Below are 25,622 nucleotides of genomic sequence, written 5' to 3'. Positions count from 1 at the left end.
GTCTGTGGTCAGCTACTATGGAGCAATTTCTATTTGCAAACTATGAAGACTGTCATGGAAACTAGCTGTTAATGGGGCTTGTGTACTGCAGTGACTTGGAGATCTTGCTGTTTTTTTTTTTTAAAGATTTGAGAAAAAAAAAAAATAGCCTGTTTCTAGCCTTGCCCTCTACCCTTGGCTGACAGGAGCTTGCCTGTCTCTCCACGGATAGAAGCCATCCACAAGACCTGCTTGGCTGCTGCCAACAGAGAACCCACCCTTCCTTGACTGACACTCTTCCTTCTTGCTTGATGCTTCCCAGAAAAGCTGTATAGTGCATTTTACTGGATTCCTGACATTTCAGAGATGAATACCTGTAGATGGTGTCTCTGTCTGTCTGACCTGTGTGGTGACAGGACTGCTCACGGCGGGGTCAAATCTGAGCTTCAGATTAGGATTTTCCAAATAAATCTGTGTTTGCCCCTCCCCAACTCCCTTTTAAAGATTCTAAGTCTTGGACTCTCGTCTGTATCATAGATGGCTTCATCATGCCTTTCCTTCTGGTTGTTCAGATTGGTCCTAGTATGGCTGATTCCTTTCAAAACCTCTGCCTGGATCTTTGCAGAATATATTGATCACAGGCTCTGCAGCTTCAGCATCTTGCATAGACTAAGAAAATGCAAAGGAACTTTTGAGCCATACTTCAGAAGTGCATGGAGAAAACCAGGTAGCAGCTTTGAGACCTAGGCGTGTTAACAATCTTAAGCAGACAGCTCCTCCTACTGCCCCTTCCAATCCCAGCAACATTATTTTCAATTTACCCTTACAGGACTGACAGGAAAGGCAGCTGGAGTGATTGAAAGCTGGTGAGTCATCCGTTCTTGGGTCTAAGTGGCTGTAGGCACCTGTGGCTTTCTACTCACAATAGACTAGATGTTACATACATGGTAGAGTCCTTTAGATTGCTACTGATGTCAGAAGATTTGCCCAATTAGCGTTTAAACTTCCCAGAAATGTCAAAGACAGATTTATTCTTCTATTTAGCTTTCTATGAAAATATAAAAAGCTGAGCAAAAGAAAGTCACAAAGTTAATATAAAAAATGTAATCCATTTAAAAAATGGCATCGAGAGTAATACATCTCTCCAGTTGATAAGATTTTCCTGTAGGCAACGGTCTGCACTTAGTGAAATATTGCTCTCTGAGCACGTGCACACTCGGGCTTGTTAAAGATCTCATCTTCTGTCTCTGGAGTGAGTTGGATATTGTCCTTGACTGGAGACAGGGGCTTCTTACAAGAAGGAAGCTTTTCAGAATCTCTGCAAAGATATAACAAAGCAAAATTGATTCAGGCACTTGACTATTAAAGAAGCAGTAACCTGACAAAACAGGGTCCCAAAAACCCTTGACGGTGTAGTCTATGTCAGCTCCTACTGAGTACACTCAAAGCTTTATTCTGAGTTCTACCAATAGTTTAAACTTTTCTTCTTCGTGTCTCTTCTGGCTTCCAAAACCACCTTCACGTAGGTGCTAGTCAATAACACACACACACACACACACACACAGAGTAGCTGAACCAAGAATACAACAGAGTATATACATACATACACATACAGACATATTCTTTCTTTATTTAAAGGCAGGCTGACTTGGAACCAGCTATGTAGACCAGGTGGGCCTTAAACTCAGATTCTTCTGCCACTGCCTCCCAAGCGCTGGATAAAGGTGTGCATTTTAATAGTCTCCTTCAAGTTGGCTATGGATGAACACAGACAGAGCAAGCCTAACAACTGAAATGTATTTTTTTTTTTTTAAATCAAATGTCCTTCTGCTGGACCACTGCTCTACACACACACACTAAAATTCCTATTAGGAAAACAACACAGTAACATTTGGTTTCCTCTTAACAAGAATGAAGAACCGCTTAGCTATTTTTCCCAATAGATCTTTAAGAAGACCACTGCGACTGATTTCTTTTAACACCAGCTCTTGAAGGTCCCTCTCAGGAGCTTTGTAAGATCAAATTACTTTCATAATAGCTGGACTTTACCTTTCCCACCGAGCTAACATCTGTACCAATAAATGCCAAAGCAGAATCTGGTAAAAGCAGCCAGCAACTCAGTGTGAGGGCAGAGGCAGGAGGATTTCTGTGAGTTGAAGTTAGTCTATATAGTGAGTTCTAGGGCAGACAGAGCTATACTGTGAGATTCTGTCTCCAAAGAACAAAAACACAAAAGGAAAGCAATTTAGGCTGGGTATGGTGGTACACGCCTTTAATGCCACCACTTAGAAGGCAAAGGCAAGTGTTTCAGCCAGGCTCTCAGGTCTGCCTGCTTCCATCTCCCAATGCTGGGGTCACAGGTCAGGCAGCCACACCTGGGTTTTATTAGATGTTAGGGATTTACACACAGACCCTCATCCTCACAGAACAAGTGTTTGCAGCCAGAGCCACAGCCCCATAATTATGAACTTTCCACAAATCTAAACCTATTGGCACACTTCTAACATTCATATGATGTCTGTGCCATGGGACGTGTGTGGAAATCAAAGGATGACTTAAGTGAGTTGATTCTTCCCTCCCATCATATGGGCCTTGGGACCAAACTCAGATCAGTAGACTTGGAGGAAAGCATATTTGATGAGCTACCTCGATGGTGCCTTTAAATCAATCCATCAATCCATCCATCTATCAATCAATCAGTCTAATTTTTTTTTGGGACAGGATATATATGTCTGTCTGTCTGTCTATCTATCTATCTAGTTTTCTTTTGACAGGGTTTCTCTGAGTAGCTCTGCCTTCTGAGTGCAGGGATTAAAAGCATGCACAACAACTAGACAGTTTCTTTTAAACTCAGGTTAACCTTTTTTTTTTTTTTGAAGAAAAGGATTGTTTTATTTTTAGTTATGCTTGTGTCCATGAATGTGAGTCAGTGAGCCATCCAAAGTGCAGATAGGACGTTTGCAGTTAGTTACAGGAAGCTGTCTGTGAGTTATTGGATGTAAACACTGGGGAGCTGGGAACTGAACCCAGGTCTTCTGAAAGAGCAGAGAGCAAGTGTTCTTAAGGAAGCCACCACTTCAGCCTTTCTTAAGATTCTTAATGTATGCAACAAGCACTCTCTGTAACAAAGGAACCCTTTCTATAAGCACACTGTGATGGTTGACAAATGTTTGGCCCAGGAAGTGGCACTATTTGGGGGTGTGGCCTAGTTGGAGCAGGTGTGTCACTGTGAGTGTTGGCTTTAAGACCCTACTCCTAGCTGCCTGGAAGTCAGTCTTCCACTAGCAGCCTTCAGATGAAGATGTAGAACTCTCAGCTCCTCCTGCACCATGCCTGCCTGGATGCTGCCATGTTCCTGCCTTGATGATAATGGACTGAATCTCTCAGTCAGCCCCAATTAAATACTGTCCTTATAAGAGTTGCCTTGGCTATGGTGTCCAAACTAACATACACACATAGCTGCAGTACCTCCTTGTGTTAGGTTGCACAGTCAGTGCAGCACAGTTTACAGTTAAGTTTATCCCCTCTCAGCTCCTGCCTAACCCCTTTGCATTCCAGTCCTGAGCAAGGAGATGGAAAAGAACTCCTGCTCTGGAAAAGAAGCTCCAAGCTGGACTGGGAGCTGAAGGTGAGGGACAGGGACTGACCCTGATAGCAGACAGAGCCAGGTCAGGGCTGCAGAAGACAGCGTTCTGACTCAGAAAGGAACCAGGAAACTCACTTTTTAAACCCAAAGTTTTTCCAGAGCTCGCTGATCTTTGTCTGTAGGCCTGGCTTGTTCTCCACATCATGGTGATTTCTCTTCTGCATGCTTCCTGACTTCTTGCTCAGGCCACTGACCCTGGCAGGCACCAGGGGCTTGATCTTGGTTGTAGAAAAAGAGTCCATAGAACTAGACCTACAGAGCCCAGGAACCTGAAGATAAATTGGAATTTTTGTTACTTTATTTTGTTTGTTAGAGATGGGTGTGTGGGTCTCCCCAAATTCCCTGTGTTCTCAAAGAACTGCTTTTAACTTCTAGGTCTTCTTTATATACCAGAACAGGAAAAGAACCAACATGCAATGAAATAATTACCTAAAGATGTCTACTACAGAAACAATCAGGTTATTACTTTGTTTTCTTTGATCCCACTTAATGATACATCTTAGAGATTCTTGCATTCAACAGGAAACGGGATTGTATTTTGAGTAAGTCTGTTCTACCACTGTGTGAAGGTAGCATAGCTGACTTACATTTCTTGATATTTTTGTTTCTACTTGAGGGCTGACTTGTCTGTTATTTGTTTGTGATGGGGTCTCTCTATACAGTTGTGGCTGTCCTGGAATTCAGAGCACTTTCTGCCTCTGCCTCCCATGTGCTGGAATTAAAGGCATGTGCCGGCACACTTGGGCCTTTAAGGCTGATTTTTGTTCTGTGCATAGTAACACTTTTTCCCAGGCTAGAGAGGGAGGTATGTGGACAGGTCTTCCAAAAAAAAAACAAAAACAAAAACAAAAAACAAAAAAGTGATTAATCTGGCAGACTGAATATAAAAGTTGAAAAGTTAAACAGACAGAAGCCCACAGCTCTGCCTGGGTCCACGGTGTTTAGGTTTTTGGAAATACCAAGCAAATTATTCTCACCTTAGGAACAGCCAGTTCATGATTTCATTCTCAGAAATTAATTAAAAATCTCAGGATAAACAGTTATAAATTGGATTATGTAACATACCTAAAAAGTACTTGTTACTTACATACATGGAAAAAGTTCTTTAGGGAACAGAGAAAACAAATTCCAACTAATATGTCAAACATCCAGTTAAGCACAAATGCTGTCTGAAGATGTTTAAAAGCAGGCATTTAAAAAAAAAAAAAAAAAAAAAAAAAAAAAAAAAAGAAGCTGGGTGGTGGTGATGCAGGCCTTTAATCCCAGCACTTGAGAGGCAGAGGCAAGTGGATTTCTGAGTTTGAGGACAGCCAGGGCTATACAGCGAAACCCTGTCTCGAAAAACAAAAGCAAGAAAACAAACAAAAAACACCCCCCCCAAAACAAACAAACAAACAAAAAAGATCAGAACACGGGTATTTTAATTTTCAAAGTTTGTGTATTTTTCCTTCTTTTGGGGGGGGGGGCAAAAATTACACACTACTTCTGAAATTTGAAAACAAAAAATTCCAAATGTTTTACCTTGTTCCGTCTAAGTACATCTTTCTTTGAAAAGTGAGGTAAGTGTTGCTTGGAGCTCTGTTCTCCTTGATTATTAAGTGACTTATCGTCACAATCCGATTCCTAGATTGCCCACAGGGAAAACAAAAATTTACTTGTATTTTTATGACAAAGCATCCAACACTCAACACAATATGCAAAATGAGAAACTCAGATAAATAACACAATTTTACAAATAGACATAAAAACACAGGTAAGAATAAAAGGCAGTGAATTAAAATGGAAAAGATCTTGTCAGTTTCAAAGTACCAAGACATTTTACCTGAAGAAATAGTGTGTAAAATATACACCTAAGGTTTTGAAACTTTTTTATCAGTCACTTCAGGAGCCTGTGAAATGCTGATGCTTTGCCCTAAACGGGATATCTTTCTCAGCCCCCAAGCCCTGTCAAGGGTCAGCAAACTCCTCAGAAGAGAGGCAGAAAGTAAGTGCTGGAGGGCTGTAGTGTGTGGGGGAGGTGCTGTGAAATGCTGCCTGGACATGACATGGCTGCTGCACCACAACTCACATAGCTGTGTAAACCCAAGGCAGCAAAAGTCCCACACAGCCATTTGTCATGATCCCCAGGCCCCACCCTTCCCTCTACTGCAGAGCTATTGGCAGGTGACAGCCTCTGGAGAGGGAGAATCATTCCTTGAGGTTGTGACACTTAAGAGTTTCCATGCTCCAGTGCATGGCCCACATCCATACTCATAAGAAGCACTAATTATACTTATCGGATTACAAAAAAAAGACATGGAGTTAGGAGTAGGGGCTGCTGGGGTGGGGCATAGAGTGAGACGAAGTTGGGGGGAGGGCAGGGAAGGGTCATATTTCATTATGTATATGAAATTCTCAATGACTAAAACAAATATGCTGAAGCAGGAGGGGCTGGGTTCTCCGGCCATCCTGACAACAACTCCCAGTCACTGACTACAGAAAGCCCAACCAGCACTGTTCTACCATCTTTTAGCTGAGCTGTAAAATGGTTGACACTGGAAACAAAAATGCGTCTTCCTTCCAGGTGGGCCCTACTCTGAGGTGCTGTGTCAAGTGCTCCAATTACTTTAGCAGTGACTTTGAGGGCTCCCTCTGCCTCAGTTCCATGCACAGACTCCCCATATAGTGAGATTTCTCTCAGTGTTTTCTCCCATACACCAAATAGGAAGGTCAGTAAGTGGGGACGGCACCTGGCATGTCTCTAAGGTTTCCTGTATTTCTCTTGGGATTCTCTACAGTGTATCAGGACTCAAGAGCAAGACGAGACTGCCTTGTATCTTACTGATTTCTCTGCTGTAGCTAACAATAGTGGTGTTAAGTGAATTCAGCTATTTTCTTTTTAGAGACAAGATCTCTCTTGCTCTATAGCCCTAAATGGTCAGGAACTCATTACCTAGACCAAGCGAGTCGCAAACTTAGAGCAACCTTCTCATCTTGCTTCCTAATGTCTGAGATTATGGGAATACACTGTAACACCCATCTTAAATGATTTATTTTTCAGACAGGATGTTGTTGTGTATCCCAGGTTGTGGACTAATTTGCAGCCCTCAAAATCTGAGACTAAATCGCTGCACCATGCATGCCCAACTGTCTGAAGAGTTTCTTACAAGAGGGTCACGAGGGAGACTCTGAGATTACTTAAGACCATGTTTGGTGAATGGTTGGCTCTAGTTGCTGCCTTTTAACAATGAACTTTTCAGGAAGGCTCTGATACTGACACTCTTCACAAGTACACAGTGAAAACTAAAATTCAAAACAAGGCCCAAAGACAGTAAAAGCAAATAAAAAGAGAGCAAAACTCAACAGTCCTGTGGTTTGGGCACATCGGTAAAGAGTGTTCCTAATCATCGGAATTCAATTGTTTAGAGCATTAAAGCATTCATCCTGGAGTTTACCATGCATGGTGGCTGGGAAAGAAAGTTACTATTTCTTTTCTTTTTTTAGTTTTGTGAGACAGGATCTTGCTACATAGCCCAGAAAGGCTTCAAATTCACAATCCTCCTGTCTCAGCCTCCCAAGTGCTAGAATTGCTGGCATGCATGCTCATACCTAGCTAGGTCCTGATCTCAATACTACCTCAGGGTAGAAGATATTCTTTCTTTCTTTCCTCTGTAGACCAGGCTGGCTGGTTTCAAACTCAGAGCTCCACCTGCCTTGGCCTCCCAAGTGCTAGATTGAATCCAACTGGGTTCTGAGTACTTTCAGGCTAGCTGGTAAAGTGAGTATTTTCTCAGGCTATATGGATTTATCACATGCCATTCAATATTTAATATTGTTGGGCATCAAGGTTTTGCCAAATATTGCTGTGAATTTACAACTTGTAGTTATACTGGAGTTTTAGACAGTTATAAGCTGCCACATGGATGCTAGAAATTGAATCCAGGTCATCTGGAAGAGCAGCCAGTGCTCTTAAATACTGAGCTATCTCTCCATCCCTGAACATGGGAGAATTTTGAATAAAAATTGAGGAGAACCAGCTCCTCTCTCTCTCTCTCTCTCTCTCTCTCTCTCTCTCTCTCTCTCTCTCTCTCTCTCTCTCTCTCTCTCTTTCCTTTTTCGAGACAGGGTTTCTCTGTGTAGCCCTGGCTGTCCTGGAACTCACTTTGTAGACCAGGCTGGCCCTGAACTCAGAAATCCACCTGCCTCTGCCTCCCGAGTGCTGGGATTAAAGGCGTGTGCCACCACCACCCAGCATCAGCTCATTTCTACAATGATGGCAAATTTCCAACTGTCTGGTCAACACCCATTCCCCTGTGTTTAAGCCTGAAAGTAAAGCTTCAGAAAGAGACGTACCTCTGATTCTGAATCCCTACTGGAAGGCTGGGAGAGGCTCGACGTGTTTAGGCTGCACGTGGAGTCTATGCTTTCCTGAGACTGCGAGGAGCAGCCCAGCTCATGCAAGGACTGAGACTTCTCACCCGGCATCTCACTCTTTGAATCGCACCTGTCAGTGACCACGGCAGAGGCCTCAGGAAGGCAGGCAGGGGGCTCGCTCTTTCTCCGGAACTGCTGCAATGTAGTGCTTGCTGAGGGACTTGGAGTTCGTGAAAATTCCCTGAGAGTGCCAGACCAACTGAAACAACTTCTTAGTGTCCCCAGACTGGGTGGGGACAAGGCCCCCAAGAGTTTGCTGGTCTCAGAGGACTGAGCCTCATCCTCAGGAGACACGGCTGCATCGCCTGGAATCTGGGAGCTTGGATTGTGCGTCCCATTTGTGTCAACCGGCTTCTGGCCTTCCGTGTCTGGACAGTCCAATGCCCTGAGGAGGCTGGTGGTGGCTTTGCCAGTGGCCACAGTTTCATTTAGAGGCTGGCTGCTTTCTTTTTTTGGTATGAAATTGTCAAAATCCTGAGAACTGCAAAAAAACCTGACAAGAAAGGAACAGGAAGACGGACAGCCTTAAGTTTCAGGGTCTACTCACAAATCTATGGAGATTTTGGCGATTTATTATCAACTTTCATACACAAAGACCTTCCATTTTAATTGAGGTTTATATTCTTTTTTTTTTTTTTTTGCTTTGTTTTGTTTTTTTGACAGAGTCTCTCAGTCTCTCTACATAGCTCTGGGTGTCCTGGATGGAACTCGCTATATAGACAGGGTGGGCTCAACCTCAGAGATCTGCCTCCCTCCCGAGTGTTAAGATTAAAAACTTGTGCCACCATGCCAGGATAAGGTGCTCATGTGTGTGTGTGTAAACACACACATATTCATAACAACTAGTACATTTTTTAGAAATTTATTCACATAGTAACACAAGGCCCAGGATTCTTTAATCCTTATATTTAGAAGATAAGAGACAGGGGGAATCTCTGAGTTTAACATAAGCCTAGCCTACATAATTCTACATCAAGCAGAAAGCTAAACAAAACAAAAACCAAACCCAAATCCCCTCCCTCAGTTCACAGCTGCTCTTCTCCAATTTGTCTACAGTATTATTTAGTATATTTCTAGATCTTAAAAGATAAACCGAAATATTTATAGGAAAAATATTAACATTAATAAAGATAATTAAGACAGATCAGGACCTTCAAATACTATAAAAGGAGAAACACCAGAAAGGAAAAGAGAGGCGTAAAGGAACAGAATCCACACATAGCGTGTGTCGGCGGGAGCTGCAATCATTTTGCACTTTGATTCTGCGTGGAAGATCACAGAACTAACGGGTGTGGAAGGGAATAGCAATGTGTGTGGTGTGAATTAGGGGTAGGGATGCATACAGACTAAAATCACCTAAGGAAGGAGCCTCCGGCAGGCCCGTGAGAATCTTCAGACTAAACCCTACATGTGACCGGCAACTTTTCATGGGCTAGAGTCCTGAACCAAAAGCCAGGGAGCTGGGCAGGCATCCACTGTTTCCTTCCTCCTGACTGTGACCGTCTACCTCCTGGCCCTTCTCACAGACATGAGCTACTCTTGAAATGTGACCTAAGACAGACTTTTCCTTCTGTAAGTTACTTTTGCCAGGCATTCTTGTTGCAGCAACAGTAAAAGTAGCTGAGATATAAGACATCTAAGAAAGCCAGCATGCAGCAGGCTTCCGCAAATAGTGATGTGCCTAGCTTCAACTGCACTAGCTTAAATGGTGCCCTGCAGCGGCTATACCTGCTTCTGGTCCCTGGGACCACGACTGCACCACTTTCTTCATTCCTCCTCTGTAAGAACGTGGCAAATTTATTCCTCATCTTAGACGGGGTGCGTGCATCTGTCTTGTGAGCAGTCCCAGAATCAGGGCAGGACTTGGACATTTTAGAAGAGTTAGGTGATGTGCCATCCCCACAGCCATTTTCCTTGATCTTCTTTGAAACTGACGAATACTGGCTCAACAGGTCATCTTCAGCCAGCGCTTCTAAAACAAAACCAGAAGCACAGGTAAGTGGCGGGGTGAATCCCTTACTGGCTGGCTATTTGTCTTGGATGTTGCAGCCCAAGTCCTGCTGCCCTACAGGCAAATCTTGCTTTTTCTCCTGTACACATTGAGCAGGGACTCCACACGGAACCGCATATTTAGTCCAGTTTTGTTGTTTGAAAGCTATACCTCCAAAAGAATAACTGAAAAATGATTATCTTAGCTGTGCTTTACCATTTGCCAAATTGGTTAACATTTAATGTCAATGTTAAACGTATGATTTCATATGAAATTATATTATCAGAAGATTTCAGGGCATAATGGATTCTGAATGACTATATTTTTAATTAAGTGTAGAAAACAATTGGAAGGCACCTTATATATAAAGTTATGATTAAAGACTGAAAGTTTTTAATGTTCCAATAAAACTAGCAACCATTTGCTGTTGTGGTTTCTGAGGTAACATTATCTGTGATAATGTTCTAGCTTGGCCCTTCATTACCAAGCCACGAGGCCAAGGTGGGCTGCGGGGTCAAATGTAGAATACAAAGGTGACACGTTAGGAAAGCGAAGAACACGACGGCGCAGAGGACTTTAAGCGCAGCTAGCTGGGACTCCTGGTGTCTCACGGTGTCCCAGTGACAGCTGCTGTTGCCTCAGGACATGCATCTGCATTGAGTTGTACACCCTAAGAGACTGAGTCTCGGGCTCCAGATTCCTTTACTTTCTCTAATTCATTCAAATATTTTATACAAGGAAACAATATAATGAAAATATAAGACAAAGAGGGCCACAGTTTCTTTTTTCTTTTTTTTCGGTTTTTTGAGACAGGGTTTCTTTGTATAGCCCTGGCTGTCCTCGAACTCAGAAATCCGTCTGCCTCTGCCTCCCAAGTGCTGAGATTAAAGGCGTGTGTCACCACGCCTGACACGTGGCCACAGTTTCAACAACCTACACGGATGTTTAAAATGTCACAGCACTTGGCTCCAGCAGCAACTGGAGAAACTCAACCTAAGCTCAGATGATGACAGAAAAGGTGCTAAGCAGGCTGGCAGGAGTAATCAGTCTGACTCCAGAGCAGGAAGAGCACCCAGTGCACTTGACTCCTGTCTGCAGTAGCAGAGCACACCAACCACCACATCCACCGTCACAGCCATGCCACAATCCCGGAGCTCAATTCCATCCAGCATCCAACCCAAAGGGAAGGGACCTTGCAGCCTGAAGAGAAGTTCCCTTGGGTCACAACTGCTACCTCAAAATATCTGAAGGGCAACAGGGACTGACTTAGTCCAGTATTGGGGGTTTCAAACGGCAAGATTTACACAGAAGAGTCACCTGTACTGGGCTGGTGAGATGCTCAGTGTTCTACGCTGTGAAAACCTGATGAACTGAGTTCCACACCCAGAACCCGAATAAAGCTGGGAAGAGAGGCAGAGTTGTCCTCTGACCCCAGTGGTGCACAGTGGCAAACGTGCACTCCCTCCACACACACACACCGATAATAAATAAAATAAACCAGCTGCACAATTAAAAACTGAAATACCGAGCCGGGCGTGGTGGTGCACGCCTTTAATCCCAGTACTCGGGAGGCAGAGGCAGGCGCATTTTTGAGTTCGAGGACAGCCTGACCAGAATCCTCCGGAAAGCTCTGCTTCATACTTTCGGCCTGGTGTGCAGCCGTGGTGCCAGGACACCGAGGGAGGAAGTGGAACACACATAGCACCAACATGCAGACCAGTTTTTCTTTTTTAAGACTGGGTTTCTCTATGTAACTATGTAGGCCTGGCTGCCCTGAAACATGCTCTTCAGACCAGGTTGGCCTTGATCTCAGAGTTCCATCTGCCTCTTCCCAAGTCCTGGCACCTAAAGGCGTGTGTGTGCCACCAACACCCAGCTCCATAGCCTCTTTTTAAAAAGATAAGTTGGCAAGTGAATCCTAAAAGTTATACAAAACCAGAAAAAACCTCAAATGGCCAAAAATAACTTTTGAAAAGCAGAGCCAACTCCAGGGATTTATACTACTTGACTTTAAGATACGCTGAACTGCCGGGTGTGGTGGTGCACACCTTTAATCCCAGCACTCGGGAGGCAGAGGCAGGCGGATTTCTGAGTTCGAGGCCAGCCTGGTCTACAGAGTGAGTTCCAGGACAGCCAGGGCTACACAGAGAAACCCTGTCTCAACCCCCCCCACCCCCCCAAAAAAGATATGCTGAACTCCAGTAAGAAAAGTGCCTAACAGGAGGAGCAGGGTGAGCACGGAGCCAGGCTACACCATGGTAAGGGATTTCCAACAGGTACAAGGCAGCTTCATGAGAAAAGGGAAACTCCAGGGCCAACAGCACTGACAACCGCACCGCCCTATACAAAGTGAGGAGCCTGGAGTCTCATGGTCTACCATCTATCTACATCATCTCTAAATGGAAGAGTTACGAGGGCAAAACTAACAGGCTAAGACGTGGAAAGTACAGTGACCCAGGCTTGGAAAAGACTTCTTAGATCTGACCAACAGCCATCAGCACTTGGAAATCGTGACGTACATACATACCATTTCTTGGTCTTTTCAACACGCAAGACTTCCTGGGAAGATTTAACCCTTTAGTACTAATCACTTGTTTAAGGCCCAAAGTGCTCGGATTTTCCTTCAGTTGAGGAGCGTGGGAGACACTATTCACCTCGAGTCTAGGACAATAATTCTTGTGCCAAATGCTATTGGCACCAGGTGGTTTCTGACCTGCTTTATCATTCCAGCTGTGGCTTCTTGAGTGGGCTGGCTAGAAAAGAACAAAGAAAAACGTTACCTGAACAGAAGACTTGACCATTTCCTCCTGTGTCTACTTATAGTGATGTTCAATTACTGTGCAAGAGGAAAACTTTTGAGGCTGGCCTGGTGAGGCAGGAGAATTGAAAATTCAAAGGTTACTTAGGTTACGGTGAGTTCAGACCCAGTCTAGGTGACTTCTTGAGCACTAATTATTTTATTTTGAATTAAAAATGGCTCAGTGGTGCAGTACTTGCCTAGCACATGTGGGGCCTGGTGGGAGAAGAAGGAAGAGAGAGAGGGGGAAGGGATCTGATGGTCTCTGCTCTGATAACACGTTTTGCTTTCTTCTGCTAATCTCACCCTTCTCCCTTGAACATGCCTTATGTTCCTAGGTCTGTCTTCTAACAGGAGTCGAACTACCTACTGGTTCATTTCTAAGACACAGAAACCAAAATATTCCTAAATAGAAACTCAACAAGGCCAGTAAAGAGCGTCCGAGCATCACCTCAGCAATAACCCCATGGCGCATGATCACTCCACAGCCTTCAAACAGCACTGGGATGCAAAGGCAGTGTTCAAAGCAGTCACCCACTTTACTCAGTACCTGTTTAATTTTACTATCATTATTTTAAGATTTATTTATTGCATGCATATGAGTACACTGTAGCTGTCTTCAGACACACCAGAAGAAGGCAGGGCATCAGACCCCATTACAGATGGTTTTGAGCCACCATGTGGTTGCTGGGAATTGAACTCAGGACCTCTGGAAGAGCAGTCAGTCCTCTTAACTGCTGAGCCATCTCTCCAATCTGAAATTTGTTTAATTTTAATTATTTGTTTGAGACAGGGTCTCCTGTAGTCTAGGCTAGCTGAATTTATTCTCTTGCCTCAGTCTCCCACATGCTGGGATCACAACCATAAGCTCCCAAGCCTGGATAAAAATTTGTTCAGTTCAAACCAGAACAATCTAGGTTAAAAAGTTCTTGTTTGTTGTATCAGACTCACTTGGTACCATGCTGAAAAAGAGAAAGCTGTTCTGGCTGACATTGAATCGGCATAAAACTTTGGAGAAAGGGTTGAAGCCAGCTAATACCCACAAGGTAACAGTTTCACTGATAGATTTATGGTTACAACTGTTACAGAATACTGCTAAAAACATTGGTAATACTATTACAATAGACAAAGGCAGCCAAGACCAAAAAGTTAAGACACAGAAAACTGGGCTGGGTGGTGGCACACACATTTAATCCCAGCACTTGAGAGGCAGAGGCAGGCAGATGTGAGTTCTGCACAGTGAGTTCCAGAACAGCCAGAGCTGGGTAGAGAGATCATGTCTCAAAAAACAAGAACGAAACAGAAAATCTTCAAGTATGACTGTCACATAACCAATTCTCAAATGTACTAAGACTAAAAAACAGTCTTTTTGCTGAAAATAAAAGGAAAAAAACAGACAGCATTCAAAACAGGCTCTGAGACTTGCCAAGGAACGTTAACTTAAGGCTTGAGAACATCAAACAGCCTCAGCCGCTGCATGGCTCTCAGAATTAAATCCCACAGATGCATTTACTGAGAAAAAGAAATAGGCAAGGAGAAAAAAAAAAAAAAAGACCAGGAAGCCCACACTTTAGATCATATAGTTTGCTGTATAACTAACTTCCCTATAAAAAGGATGAGGCATAGATTTGGGTTTCTGAATCATGGTCACCTTAACTACAGAGTCAGTGCGACAATTTGTGGGTTTAAGACAAACACCTTCAACATCACTCCTGGTAAAATTACTGAATTGCTAATTCATATGTGTAAATGACAACATAGCCAGCATTTCCAGACTTTCATCTCGGTAATGATTCCCAGCAATAAGATAAACTAACTCAAGTTCTGTGCATAAGTGACCTAACACTGTATACATATATGGCGTTCTCAAAGAACAAAAGAAATTACAGTAGCTAAAAGAACTTATTGAAGACATAGACATGACCTGAAGAGGTGGCAGACACTACCAGGAGGGTACACAACAAAGACAGCAGTGAAGAGTTCAGACACACAAGGGAGGGCAGCTCACTGAGTATTTGACGGATTAGCCTAAGACAGCTGGTACTCCATGTTTTGGGTTTTCAACAATGCCAAGTGCCAAAGTCTGAATGACGTAAGATGAGACAAAAGGTGCTGAATGTATCATATGCTGGTCTTAAAAATATCATGTAATCAGTTTTTAGTATTATAATACACCTATAATTTAAGAGATAATTTCTCTAGGATCAAGTTAATCATTTTTTAAAAGTAATTGGCTAGATGTGGTGGCACATACCCAGTACCCGGGAGACAGAGTCAGACAAATCTCCATGAGTTCCAGGCCATCTTGGTCTACACAATGAGTTTCTTGACAGCTAGGACTTTATAGTGAAAACCTGTCTTAAAACAAAACCAGAAAGACAAGATCTCACTGTATAGCCTAGGCTAACCTTGAACTTGTGGCAATTCTCCTGTCTCAGTGTCCCCAGTCCTGGGATTACAGATGCCTGCCACACCAGGTGAAGTCATTTTCATGCACACTCTGCATAGCGCTGAGTACGGAAGTACTTCACAGCTGCCGAGCAAGGAAAGACCCGTCTCAAAGCTCTTGAGACAAAACTAAAACGCGCTTATATAACAGTTGTTAAATGTTACCATAGCGTCTGGACTGTAGTCATCAATCTGTTCAAAAGTATTTATATCTCTATTTCCAAGGGCGATCTGAAGAGCTACAGAGTCATCGACATACCTAGGTTGGTAAGGTTAAGGAAAAATTGTCCCTGTTAACAGGCAACAGAATCATACTGCACTAAGATAGGAAAATGCTCTCTGTTATCAGAGAACCTTCAAGGTTCATCATGTGCATAGACCCCACTTACTGCTCACATCAGCACCACTGAAACAAGAGGCAAGGTCGCTGGCCTGTGTCCCTGAAGGACCTACCCACCTCCTTGAAGGGAAGCCTGAGTCAATCTTGCCTCCCCGCATTTCCAGAGAGATGTGGAGAAAGTTTCAGCCTCTCCCTAAGGGACTCAGGATTCTGAAGCTGCCTCAGTACTGGGGACCAGTGGCCCTGGAAGGGGTGCTGTGCCTGGTGTAGTAGAAACCCTCCTGAGGAATGGGGCTTGCCTCGGTGGCGGCTCTCAGGTGACCTCTGTGACGAGCACCTGACCTGCAGTGGGGGCTGTCAATCCCACTGCAGCAAGCACTCGTCACCACAGTTTACACACCAAAACTTTTCACTAGCATGGTTTTTTGAAGATAATTAAAATAGTACAATCTGCCCCATGAAAAATAAAACCAATTTCCAAGTTCTTCTGTCTTTCTTTTTCACTAAAGTCTGACTACTACCAATAACATTAACAGCATTAAGTGAGCAACTCAACCACACGGCTCAGAAAGGATACTGCCCAGCGTAAGTCAGCGTGTCAGGATTAACGTCATCTCCGTAGGCATTCAGAGGGACCAGCTTCCTTTGGATGGGGTCGAACACGAGCTGGTAGAGGAAAGTATTGTTGGCACGGATAAATCCTGTGATGTAATCCTCTGGCACCGTTATATTCATCCTGAGATAATGCCCAATTTTCTTGATAACCTAACAACGGATATAACAACAGTTCATGTAAACTTAAAGACAGGAGTGGAGGGAATTTATTGATCCCACCCCTGACACTGGAAAGTGAGATCATCTGCACTAGCAAGACTTAACAGAAAGAAAACACAACCACACCACATCACGCAACACTCTGGTCTCATCAACAGTTTTGTACTGCTCATCCAAATGCCAAATACCCAGCTTAAGTCAAGTGTACACTTCTAGTTTCTAAAGTCCACTCGATCCAGAAAACAAAAACACAATAAATTTGAGAATTAAGAGTTCAAGGCCATTCTTAGCTACATAGCGAGTTTAAATGCAGCCTGGTAGTCACAAAACCTTTTCTCAAAACATCTTTTTCGGGGTGGGGGGTTTGAGAAGATGCAGGAAAGAGTCAGAGTGCTGGCTTTGCGATTTCTACTAACATATAAACAGCTTTTCTGCTTAACTTACGCGAGCAGTCACATGCGTAAGTTTCTAACTTAGTATATGGATAGCTATAATCCACACAAACAAAATTTCCTATCACACAAAACTTTCAGAGCAGAAAGCTTGAGACCCACTCAAGTACTAGGACCCAGAAGTCAGAGTTCTCATCTTTAGTCATGCTCCCCCTTCTATTATCACTCACGGGCTACAGACACAGTATTTAAAGCCACCGAATTCCTGCAAGTGACTGGCTGCTTCATAAAGCGAAGGTCTCCCCTACCTTCACGATATCGGGATTATTGGCCAGTCTCAGCACTTTGCAGGCCTTGGCTAAGCCGATCCCACGCAGGGAGGCGAGGTAGTCACAGCCGGACAGGATGCACATGTACCGGAACTTCTCCTCCGTGAATACATCCCCAAGCTGCTTGCACATGCCTAGCCGTGCCTGGTCCACTTCCAGTCCATTTCCAAACTGATCCATTTTTAAAATCACCTTCACACAGAGGAGAATGGTCAAAGCTCAGAAAGGTACCTTTATCACCATTATCTAAGTCACCATGGTAATTCCAAGGAATCATTTGGGCTCTGCAATGCAACACGAAGTATAAGTATTTCCTCTTACCTTCTTTTACATTCTAAACTGGTCAACCTTTGAATATTGTGGTAATAGATACTTATTGCAGGATATATGGAAATTTAAAAGAATATATATATATATATATATATATATATATATATATATATAAAATAGCTGTTATCAAAAGGCATAGCTTTATATCTTAATCCCCGCTTAACAGACCATTATAAAGTTTACCATTAAATTCATTATACATTATTTCTAAATAAGTAACATCCTGGTCACAGATAAATTAGTTTACCAAACCTAATAAAAAATGCAAAGTGCATGTTATTAATATTAAAAAGTAAAACTGGGGGGCTGGAGAGATGGCTCAGTGGTTAAGAGCACTGACTGCTCTTCCGAAGGTCCTGAGTTCAATTCCCAGCAACCACATGGTGGCTCACAACCATCTGTAACATGATCTGGTGCCCTCTTCTGGAGTGTCTGAAGACAGCTACAGTGTACTTACATATAATAAATAAATAGATCTTAAAAAAAAAAAGTAAAACTGGTAGGGCCTGGTAGCCTAGGCTGAGGAGGAAGGAGAACTCAAGTTCCAGGCCTGCCAGGCTGCAGTGTGAGTCTGAGCCCAGGTTAGGCAGCTTACAGAGACCCATTCAGAGTACAGAGTAAAGAGGGCTGCAGCTCAGAGGTAAGGAGTACTTGTCTAGCAGTCAGGACCACATCCACAGAATCAACCAAGAGATAAGCTAAATACTAAAGAATCCATAGGCTGGATGGATGTAGACATTTGTCTGGCATGCATAAGGCCCAGGGTTTGATCACCAGCACCCAAAAAAAATCAAACCAGACCAAACTCCAAAGGATAAAACCAAGCCCTTCAACCTGAAGGAGCACAGAGCCTAAAGCATCAATTAGCAAAACCAAAAATGAACACTATTTAAAACAAAACAAAACAAAAAACAGAAGCATAAAACGTAAATCACAGACATTAAACAGGTACTCCAGGAGAGGAAGTTTTTAGTTCCTCAGCACCCACAATCCTCCCCCATACCGCGCCATGTGTAACAGCTGCAGTACAATACCTTCTTACAGCCAAATGCGAGGAGGTCAGAGTCCTCTGTGATGACAGCCTGCACGATGCCAGCCTTGTTAAGGTAGGCCAACTGAGCATCAGCTTCATACGGAGCCACGAGGCAATCCACTCCTAGGGCCCGAGCAGCCTGTGAGAGACCACAGTGATCAGCGGCATAACCAGCCTCCAGTCACAGGCGAACAAAACTTTCCAAAAGCCATTTCCTTTAAGGCAGAATATTTCTACTTTTATTTACCCCAATCTCAAAAGTACTGTCTTGCTTTCGTCGAGTTATAGGCTTGAGTGATAGCTCACTTGCCGCACAATTCTGAAGATCTTAGTGTAACAGAGCCTGTGTCTAGTTCCAGCACTACTATAACACAATGGAAGGTCAGCAAGGAGAGTCCTTGGAAGCCCAAGGGCCAGCTAGCACGGATAAACACTGGTCAGGAACACAGCCCTGCCCCACACAGGGTGAGAGAAGAAGGACTGACAGCCAACACTGTCCTCTGACCTCCCCTGCAATCTATGGTATGTGCATGCCTGCCTTCATACAGCCCTCAACTCCCCCAAAAAATCAATTTATAAATCTGAAAAGAAATCATGTTATAGCTTTGGTGGTGGTGATAAGTCTGTAAGCTAAAACGTTCATTACTCCAAATTATAAAAACTTTCTATCTTAAGAACTGCTATATCCATAAAGTATACAAGATGGACAGGTTCGGACCTGTCCATGCAATTTTCCCTGTAAACACTACAAACTGCCTTGTCAGGAGACAAGCCTGTCTAACACAGTACAGGTAAGTTCTAGACCATCACTGCTGCAGCTACACAAGGGGAAATACCTCCTGCTGCCTTTCTCCTTTCTCTCTTGCTCACCAAGGGTCTCCTTGACACCACCACTTGCGAACAATCAGTTTCTCCTCTGCTATACATCAAACTCTTTTCAGGGGCAACAGAGACCATGCGTTTCCTCTGTACCCCACCCTCTCCCCTCCCCTCCTGCTTTCCAACTCAAGCCATCAGCAGCAGTCAAAAGAAACGTCCACGTGATAAAGCAGCATGGGATAAGCTTTCCTTGCTGTCTCATTAACTAACGACTTACAATGAGCTCAAGTGAGCTTAGCCGTTTTTTCTTGTGGCTCGGTTGTTTCTTACCAACTCACTTTTATTACTTTGTGGGCCATGGCGTGCGTGACGTTGATAGAGCGAGTGAAGCAGTCTCGGGCTTCTGACACTTTTCCCTCTCGAAGAAGCTGCTTCCCTTTAAGAAGGTTGCTTTGTCGTCTCCTGAAAAGGAAAACGCAACTACACATAAAGAAGCACTTTCGGGCAGACACAAGAAACAATACTAAGACAGCAATCACAGTAACTTTGCTGGCATGAAAGAGTAGAATTCCTCTGAAACAGCATTTCATTTCTGCGGGCATATCAGCCCAGACAAGAGTAAACAAGGGGGTGTTATTACTATTATTATCATTATCATTATTTGGAGACTGGGTCTCACGTAGCTCTGCCTAGCCTCACTCTCACTAAGCGGAAAATGAGTTACAACTCCTCACCCTCTGCCTCTACCTCTGAAGCACTGGGATCTCAGGCAGCAAAAGATAATGGCTTTAACATGTGGTAACAATGTAACACAAACACAACATTCAAGGCAATCTGTTGATATGCCATGCTGTACTACAAAATTTAATCTTTAGAAATGTGCTTTCAGGGCTGGCAAGATGGCCCAGCGAGTAAGAGCGCTGACTGCTCTTCCAAAGGTCCTGAGTTCAAATCCCAGCAAGCACATGGTGGCTTACAATTACCTGTAATGAGATCTGACGCCCTCTTCTGGTGTGTCTGAGACAGCTACAGTGTACTTATGTATAATAATAAAGAAATCTTTGGGCCAAAGCAAGGCTTAAAACCATCTGTACAGCTACAGTGTACTCACATACATAAAATAAAATAAAAAAATAAATTTTTGAAAGAAAAAAAAATAGAAATGTGGCATCATATGGCCTATGGCACCTGGCCTTCACACAGCTTAGCCAGATGTTAGTACGAAGTCACTCACTCTCTTCGAGACCGTTCCACTTCCTTCTTAGAAGGTAGAGTACATCCGTCAAATATGAGAATTGGCTTGACCCCGTAAGACAGCAGCATATTAACAAATTTCATACAAAATCCTACATACCTATAGGAAAGAAAGGGGAAAAGCATTTGTGCACTTTGAGTCTCTTAAGCTTTTATATTTACTACTATTATTATTATCATCATCATCATCATCATTATTATTACTACTACTACTACTATTTTGCTTTATTTAAGACCAGATGAAACAACTATGAAGGATTTTGGTTTTTGACAGTAAACTTTCCAAAGAAACAGAGTTAGATGGGTTCAAATCCCACTGTGACTACTCAGAGGACACATGGTAGCCGAGAAGTTATTTGATTCTTAGGCCTTTCTCAACTGTAGATTAAACTGACATCCTTCAATCCTCACATTTTTTTTTAAAGATTTATTTATTTATTTATTTATTTATTTATTTATTTATTTATTTATTATACATAAGTACACGGTAGCTGTCTTCAGACGCACCACAAGAGAGCATCAGATTTCATTACGGGTGGTTGTGAGCCACCATGTGGTTGCTGGGATTTGAACTTCAGACCTTCGGAAGAGCAGTTGGGTGCTCTTACCCACTAAGCCATCTCACCAGCCCCAATCCTCACATTTTATTGTTATCCCAAATACCTTCTACTCTTCCATTTAAAAACATGGTCTGAATCATCTCAAATCTATTGAAAAGCTTTAAGAATACAGCAAACACTCGACTTCTTCCACACCTATTCGCACCCAAGGGATTTGACAGTGTTATTTACCCTACAGGAAATTTCATACGCCCCGCCAAGAATGTCTCTCAGGACCAGCGATCTCCTGGTTAGCGTTGAACAACCGGTGCTCAGGGTGCTCAGAGTGTCTGGTTTTCACAACATTCCACGGCAACATGTAAGCTCTGCCAACATGCAGCCAGAATATGGGAGAGTGGCTGGATACCGAGCTCTTGGGGGAGGACACTAGTATACCACCATTACTGTTCCCATATCTAGGCTCTAATGGCACTTAAGCTCACCTTTCTTTTTTTTTTTTTTGTTTTTGTTTTTTTGAGACAGGGTTTCTCTGTATAGTCCTGGCTGTCCTGGAACTCACTTTATAGACCAGGGTGGCCTCGAACTCAGAAATCCGCCTGCCTCTGCCTCCCGAGTGCTGGGATTAAAGGCGTGCGCCACCACGCCCGGCTAAGCTCACCTTTCAAACCAAAGGCAGGAAGAGAAAGTAAAGCAATTAATGGTACCAAATAGGATTTCTAAGTTGTCAGGGGAAATTTTAAATCCATAGCAGATATTAACCATTTTAGTTTAAAAAAAAAAATAAGTCTATCCAAAACTAGAAACTAAATTTTCTAGGTCCATTCAAATACAGCCAGTTGTGGTTTGAAGGAGAATGGTCCTCATGGCTCATGTTTGAATCCTTGGTCCCCAGTTGGTAGAACTATTTGGGAAGGATTAGGAGGTGTGTCATTGGGAGCAGGCTTTGAGGACTTAAAAGCTCACACCATGTCATTCTGTTATCTCTCTCTGCCTCATGCTTGTGGCTCAAGATTTAAGCTCTTGGCTACCGCTCCAGCACCATGCCTGCCCCTCTGCCTGCCTTCGGCCATGCTCCTTGCCAAGACGGTCATGGTGTTATGTTATGGCAATAGAAAAGTAACTAAGACGCCTTGGGAAGTAGAGGTGAAGAACAAGTCAGGGTTATCCTGGGCTAAAAAGGATGAGGCCCACCTGGACTACTCAAAACTGTCTCAAAAATACCAAATCAAACATAGAAAGTACTAACAAAATACATGTGGGTTTTCCTTTTGAAAAGCAAAAATGATACGAGTTTATTTTTCAGGAAATGAAAGTAAATAGATATGTACAAGGGGGTGGTGGTGGTGGTAAAAACAGAATGGTTTTATATATGAATACATGTGAACCTTCCTAAAATGAGGTCACAGAATTCAGTCTGGATGTCAACAGGACTCACATTTTTGGCAGAACATATTGTACCTCTGCATCATTTTGCCAACAGAGATTAGCAGTGTGTTCTAGATAAGCATTGTTAAAAAGTTTATCTCAGAGGAAAAACCAAAGCTTCTCTTGAGCAAAGAACAAGGAGACTGCAGAAGATCTCTTTTTCTCTCTTTTGACTGCTTGGAAGCTTCCTGTCAAATATGTTATTCTGGAGGCTTGAGGACAGGAGGGCAAAAAACATCCCACTTTTACAGATGGCATCCACTGTTAGGCATATAATCCAAGAATAGGATACTAAATTCAGGCTTTAGCCAAAAGGTCCAGACACCAGAAAGCCAGGCACAGAAGCTGCAGTTTGGTTTCAAAAAAAGGGACAGGTCTGCTCCTGGCAGCACACCATTCTACTTCAAAGGGGATAAGCATTGAAGAATCTATGAAATTGGCTTCACATATGGCACTGGCGGGAAATTGTTCAAGTCTCAACTGCAGACAGTATGCTGTCCAAAATGGACACGTGGGACACAGGGAAGTCAACTGCCAAGCTTTGCAAGGACAAAGTGAGCAAGTGCTGCTCACAAAAAAGTCTGTCAGATATACTGGGTCTGAAGGCTGAAGATGGATGCTCCAATGTTATAGAGACGATTTGGGGGGACAGGCAGTCAGGCAGCCAGCTTTCTCTGTCACTTCTATAGTTGTAGAACCTGCTTGCCTGCACTGCTTGCACACTCAGGTAATATTTATTCCTTCTCAGGTCTCCGATAGGGTTGAAGACCAGACAGTTATAGTTTCACAGTTCAGCTTAAGTTGTTTAGGACCTAAGAAAATGTTTTTAGGTCTAAGAAGATGTTTTAGGTTACTAATATAAGTTATGATAATGATTTAGGTACAGAACTTTAAGTTCACCAAGATAGGATAGATTATAAAATACTTTCTCCAAAATTACCAAATACATACATAGACTAGATGTTGTGAATGTAATTCTTACCTGATAGTTTTCATAATTGTTACTATATGTAGTATATTATTGTAAGAGAAAGAACCTTTTATTAGACTAACAGGGGGATAGGTAGACGGAATCTTCATCTATCAAACAAAGCTGATTGCACTATAGCAGAAGGAAGGAATCTAGAGGCAGGAAATAGAAGGTGGGAGTTCCCGGTGGAAGCAAGGATTCCGGGACAGAGTCAGGCATGGGGGATTCACTCAGGAACACGAAGGACAGAAACATGAGAGCCAAGCAGAGGTAACCAGCCAAGCAGCAGAACCCAATACAATAAAGGGATGATTAATATACAAGCTAGTTGGAGCACAGCCAAAGCTCATGGCCAAGGTATTTGTAAACATAATTATAGTCTCAGAGTTGGTATTTCAGGAGTTTGGGGACAGGAGGAAAACCCCCCACTCTTTCAGGAGATAATATTCGACCTTTGTCTGTCTGTATCCTGCCACTATGCCTTCTTACTAAGACCAAACATCAGACAGAAGCCTGGCAATGCTCTAAGCACATGCTCTTATTAAATGCTAGTATTTATTGAAACAATGACCGGAGAAACAAAGATGAAAAAGAAAAACGACTGAGGTGCTATGGATATCGCCCAGTTCATAGACGTGCTTGCTTAGCATGCATGAAGCCCTGGGCTCAGTCCCTAGCATACAGGAAGCTGGGCAGTGGCGGCACAATGGATTAGACTCCTCCTCCAGGTCATCCTTGGCTACAGCAAATCCCGGGCCAGCCTGAAATACCTGGGGCTGACCCCAAAACAGAAAGCACATCATTCTACCCCCAAACCAAGTGCTATACACTGCAAACTCACCTATCTGTAGGTTCCCCTTTGGCTAGCTTTTCAGCACAAGCAATAGCTCCTTTGTGAAGCCAACAGTAGGTGTCCACAGCCACTGCCTGTCCTTTGTACTTCTTCACGTTGACAGGTTCAGAAGCTTCCTGGACGAACTGAAGTAACCCTTGAATCCCCATCGTGCCAAGTTAACTACATGATACAGAAGGAAAAAGGGAGGACAGCAACATGAAACCAAGGCTGATTTACCAAAAAGCTTTAGAAAGTCAGCGTGGAGTCTAGCACTGACAGTAACATTTAGCTAATGATTGGCCTTCTCTCAGGCAACTTCTGTAGCTCAGAACTTCATTAATCACCAACACTAACCTGGACACCACTGGGGAGTTCCTTCGTGGTTATTTGTTTCCAAAATGCTTCCATACTTACAGTCCTAACGTGAGATCTCATAACACTTGGACTTAGGCATTAAAACTGAGTCTCTCCTTTCATAAAAAGAGTACTATGAGCCTATAACACTGCATGCTATGGTATCATATTCACCCCTATATTAAAGGGGCACATCCAAAGTTCAGTGTAGAAACTCCAAAGTTTGGAGAAAGACAGACATTTCAACTGAAAAGTAATGAGTCTTACAGGGACAGATCCATGCTTTTATATGTCAGCAATCCCACACCACCAGAATGGTTTATTCCAAGCAATACCCTGGTAATTAGCCATGGTGGCATCTAGGGGAAATTTCATCAGATTCATTGAAGGCTATACCAAAGACACATGAAGCCATGTTTGTTATGCAAAACAGCTTCAAGAAACAAACGCTTATAATTTTCATTCCCTTCTAGGTCCTTACATGGAAGTCCTGGAGATGGCAGCTCCTTCAAAGTAACTAACCCTCCCCTCCCCACTCCAACTCCAGCAGCTGCTTGCCACTTCCCGGTACAGGTATTACCATCTAAGATCAGGTATTTGTACTGGGGAGTGTGTGCGGGTAATGGGTGTGTGGGTACATCCATCCATGCAGAGCCCAGAGCAAGGCACTGGGTGTCTTCCTCTATTGCTACCTGTCTATCACCTTGAGGCAGGGTGTTACTGAACCAACTAGTCCCAATGAGGTCTTGGGATCTGCCACCTCTGCCTCCCAACCTCTGTGGTTACCAGCAGGCTCAGGCACAGGGGGGTTTAATGGGGAGGGGGTTGGGGGGAGGATTCTAACTTAGGTCCTCATGCTTGCAAGAGCAAAGGCTATTACCCCTTTGCAACTATTCTTTCTGTGTATGATGCATGTGTGATGGAGTTTGAATCG

General features: G+C 43.3%; 1 protein-coding gene across 1 annotated transcript; it reads right to left on the bottom strand.

The window, feature by feature from the left end:
- Positions 1-1,161: 1,161 nt before the first annotated feature.
- On the bottom strand, positions 1,162-24,501 carry Exo1 (exonuclease 1). The gene is made up of 13 exons (XM_021167047.3): positions 24,341-24,501; positions 20,525-20,644; positions 19,629-19,752; positions 18,473-18,610; positions 17,088-17,300; positions 16,191-16,378; positions 15,439-15,532; positions 12,556-12,781; positions 9,767-10,010; positions 7,958-8,531; positions 5,147-5,248; positions 3,701-3,894; positions 1,162-1,297 (listed from the first exon to the last, which is right to left on the bottom strand). Exons 1-13 carry the CDS (start codon positions 24,499-24,501, stop codon positions 1,162-1,164), a joined length of 2,514 nt encoding a protein of 837 aa, XP_021022706.1.
- Between the last annotated feature and the right edge of the window lie 1,121 nt (positions 24,502-25,622).

The sequence above is a fragment of the Mus caroli genome, unplaced genomic scaffold (genome assembly GCF_978045245.1).
Source record: "Mus caroli unplaced genomic scaffold, Mus_caroli_1 scaffold_1, whole genome shotgun sequence".
NCBI classification, from domain to species: Eukaryota; Metazoa; Chordata; class Mammalia; order Rodentia; family Muridae; genus Mus; species Mus caroli.
Note: the sequence above shows the minus strand (reverse complement) of the source record. Positions and strands in the feature narration are given on the sequence as shown.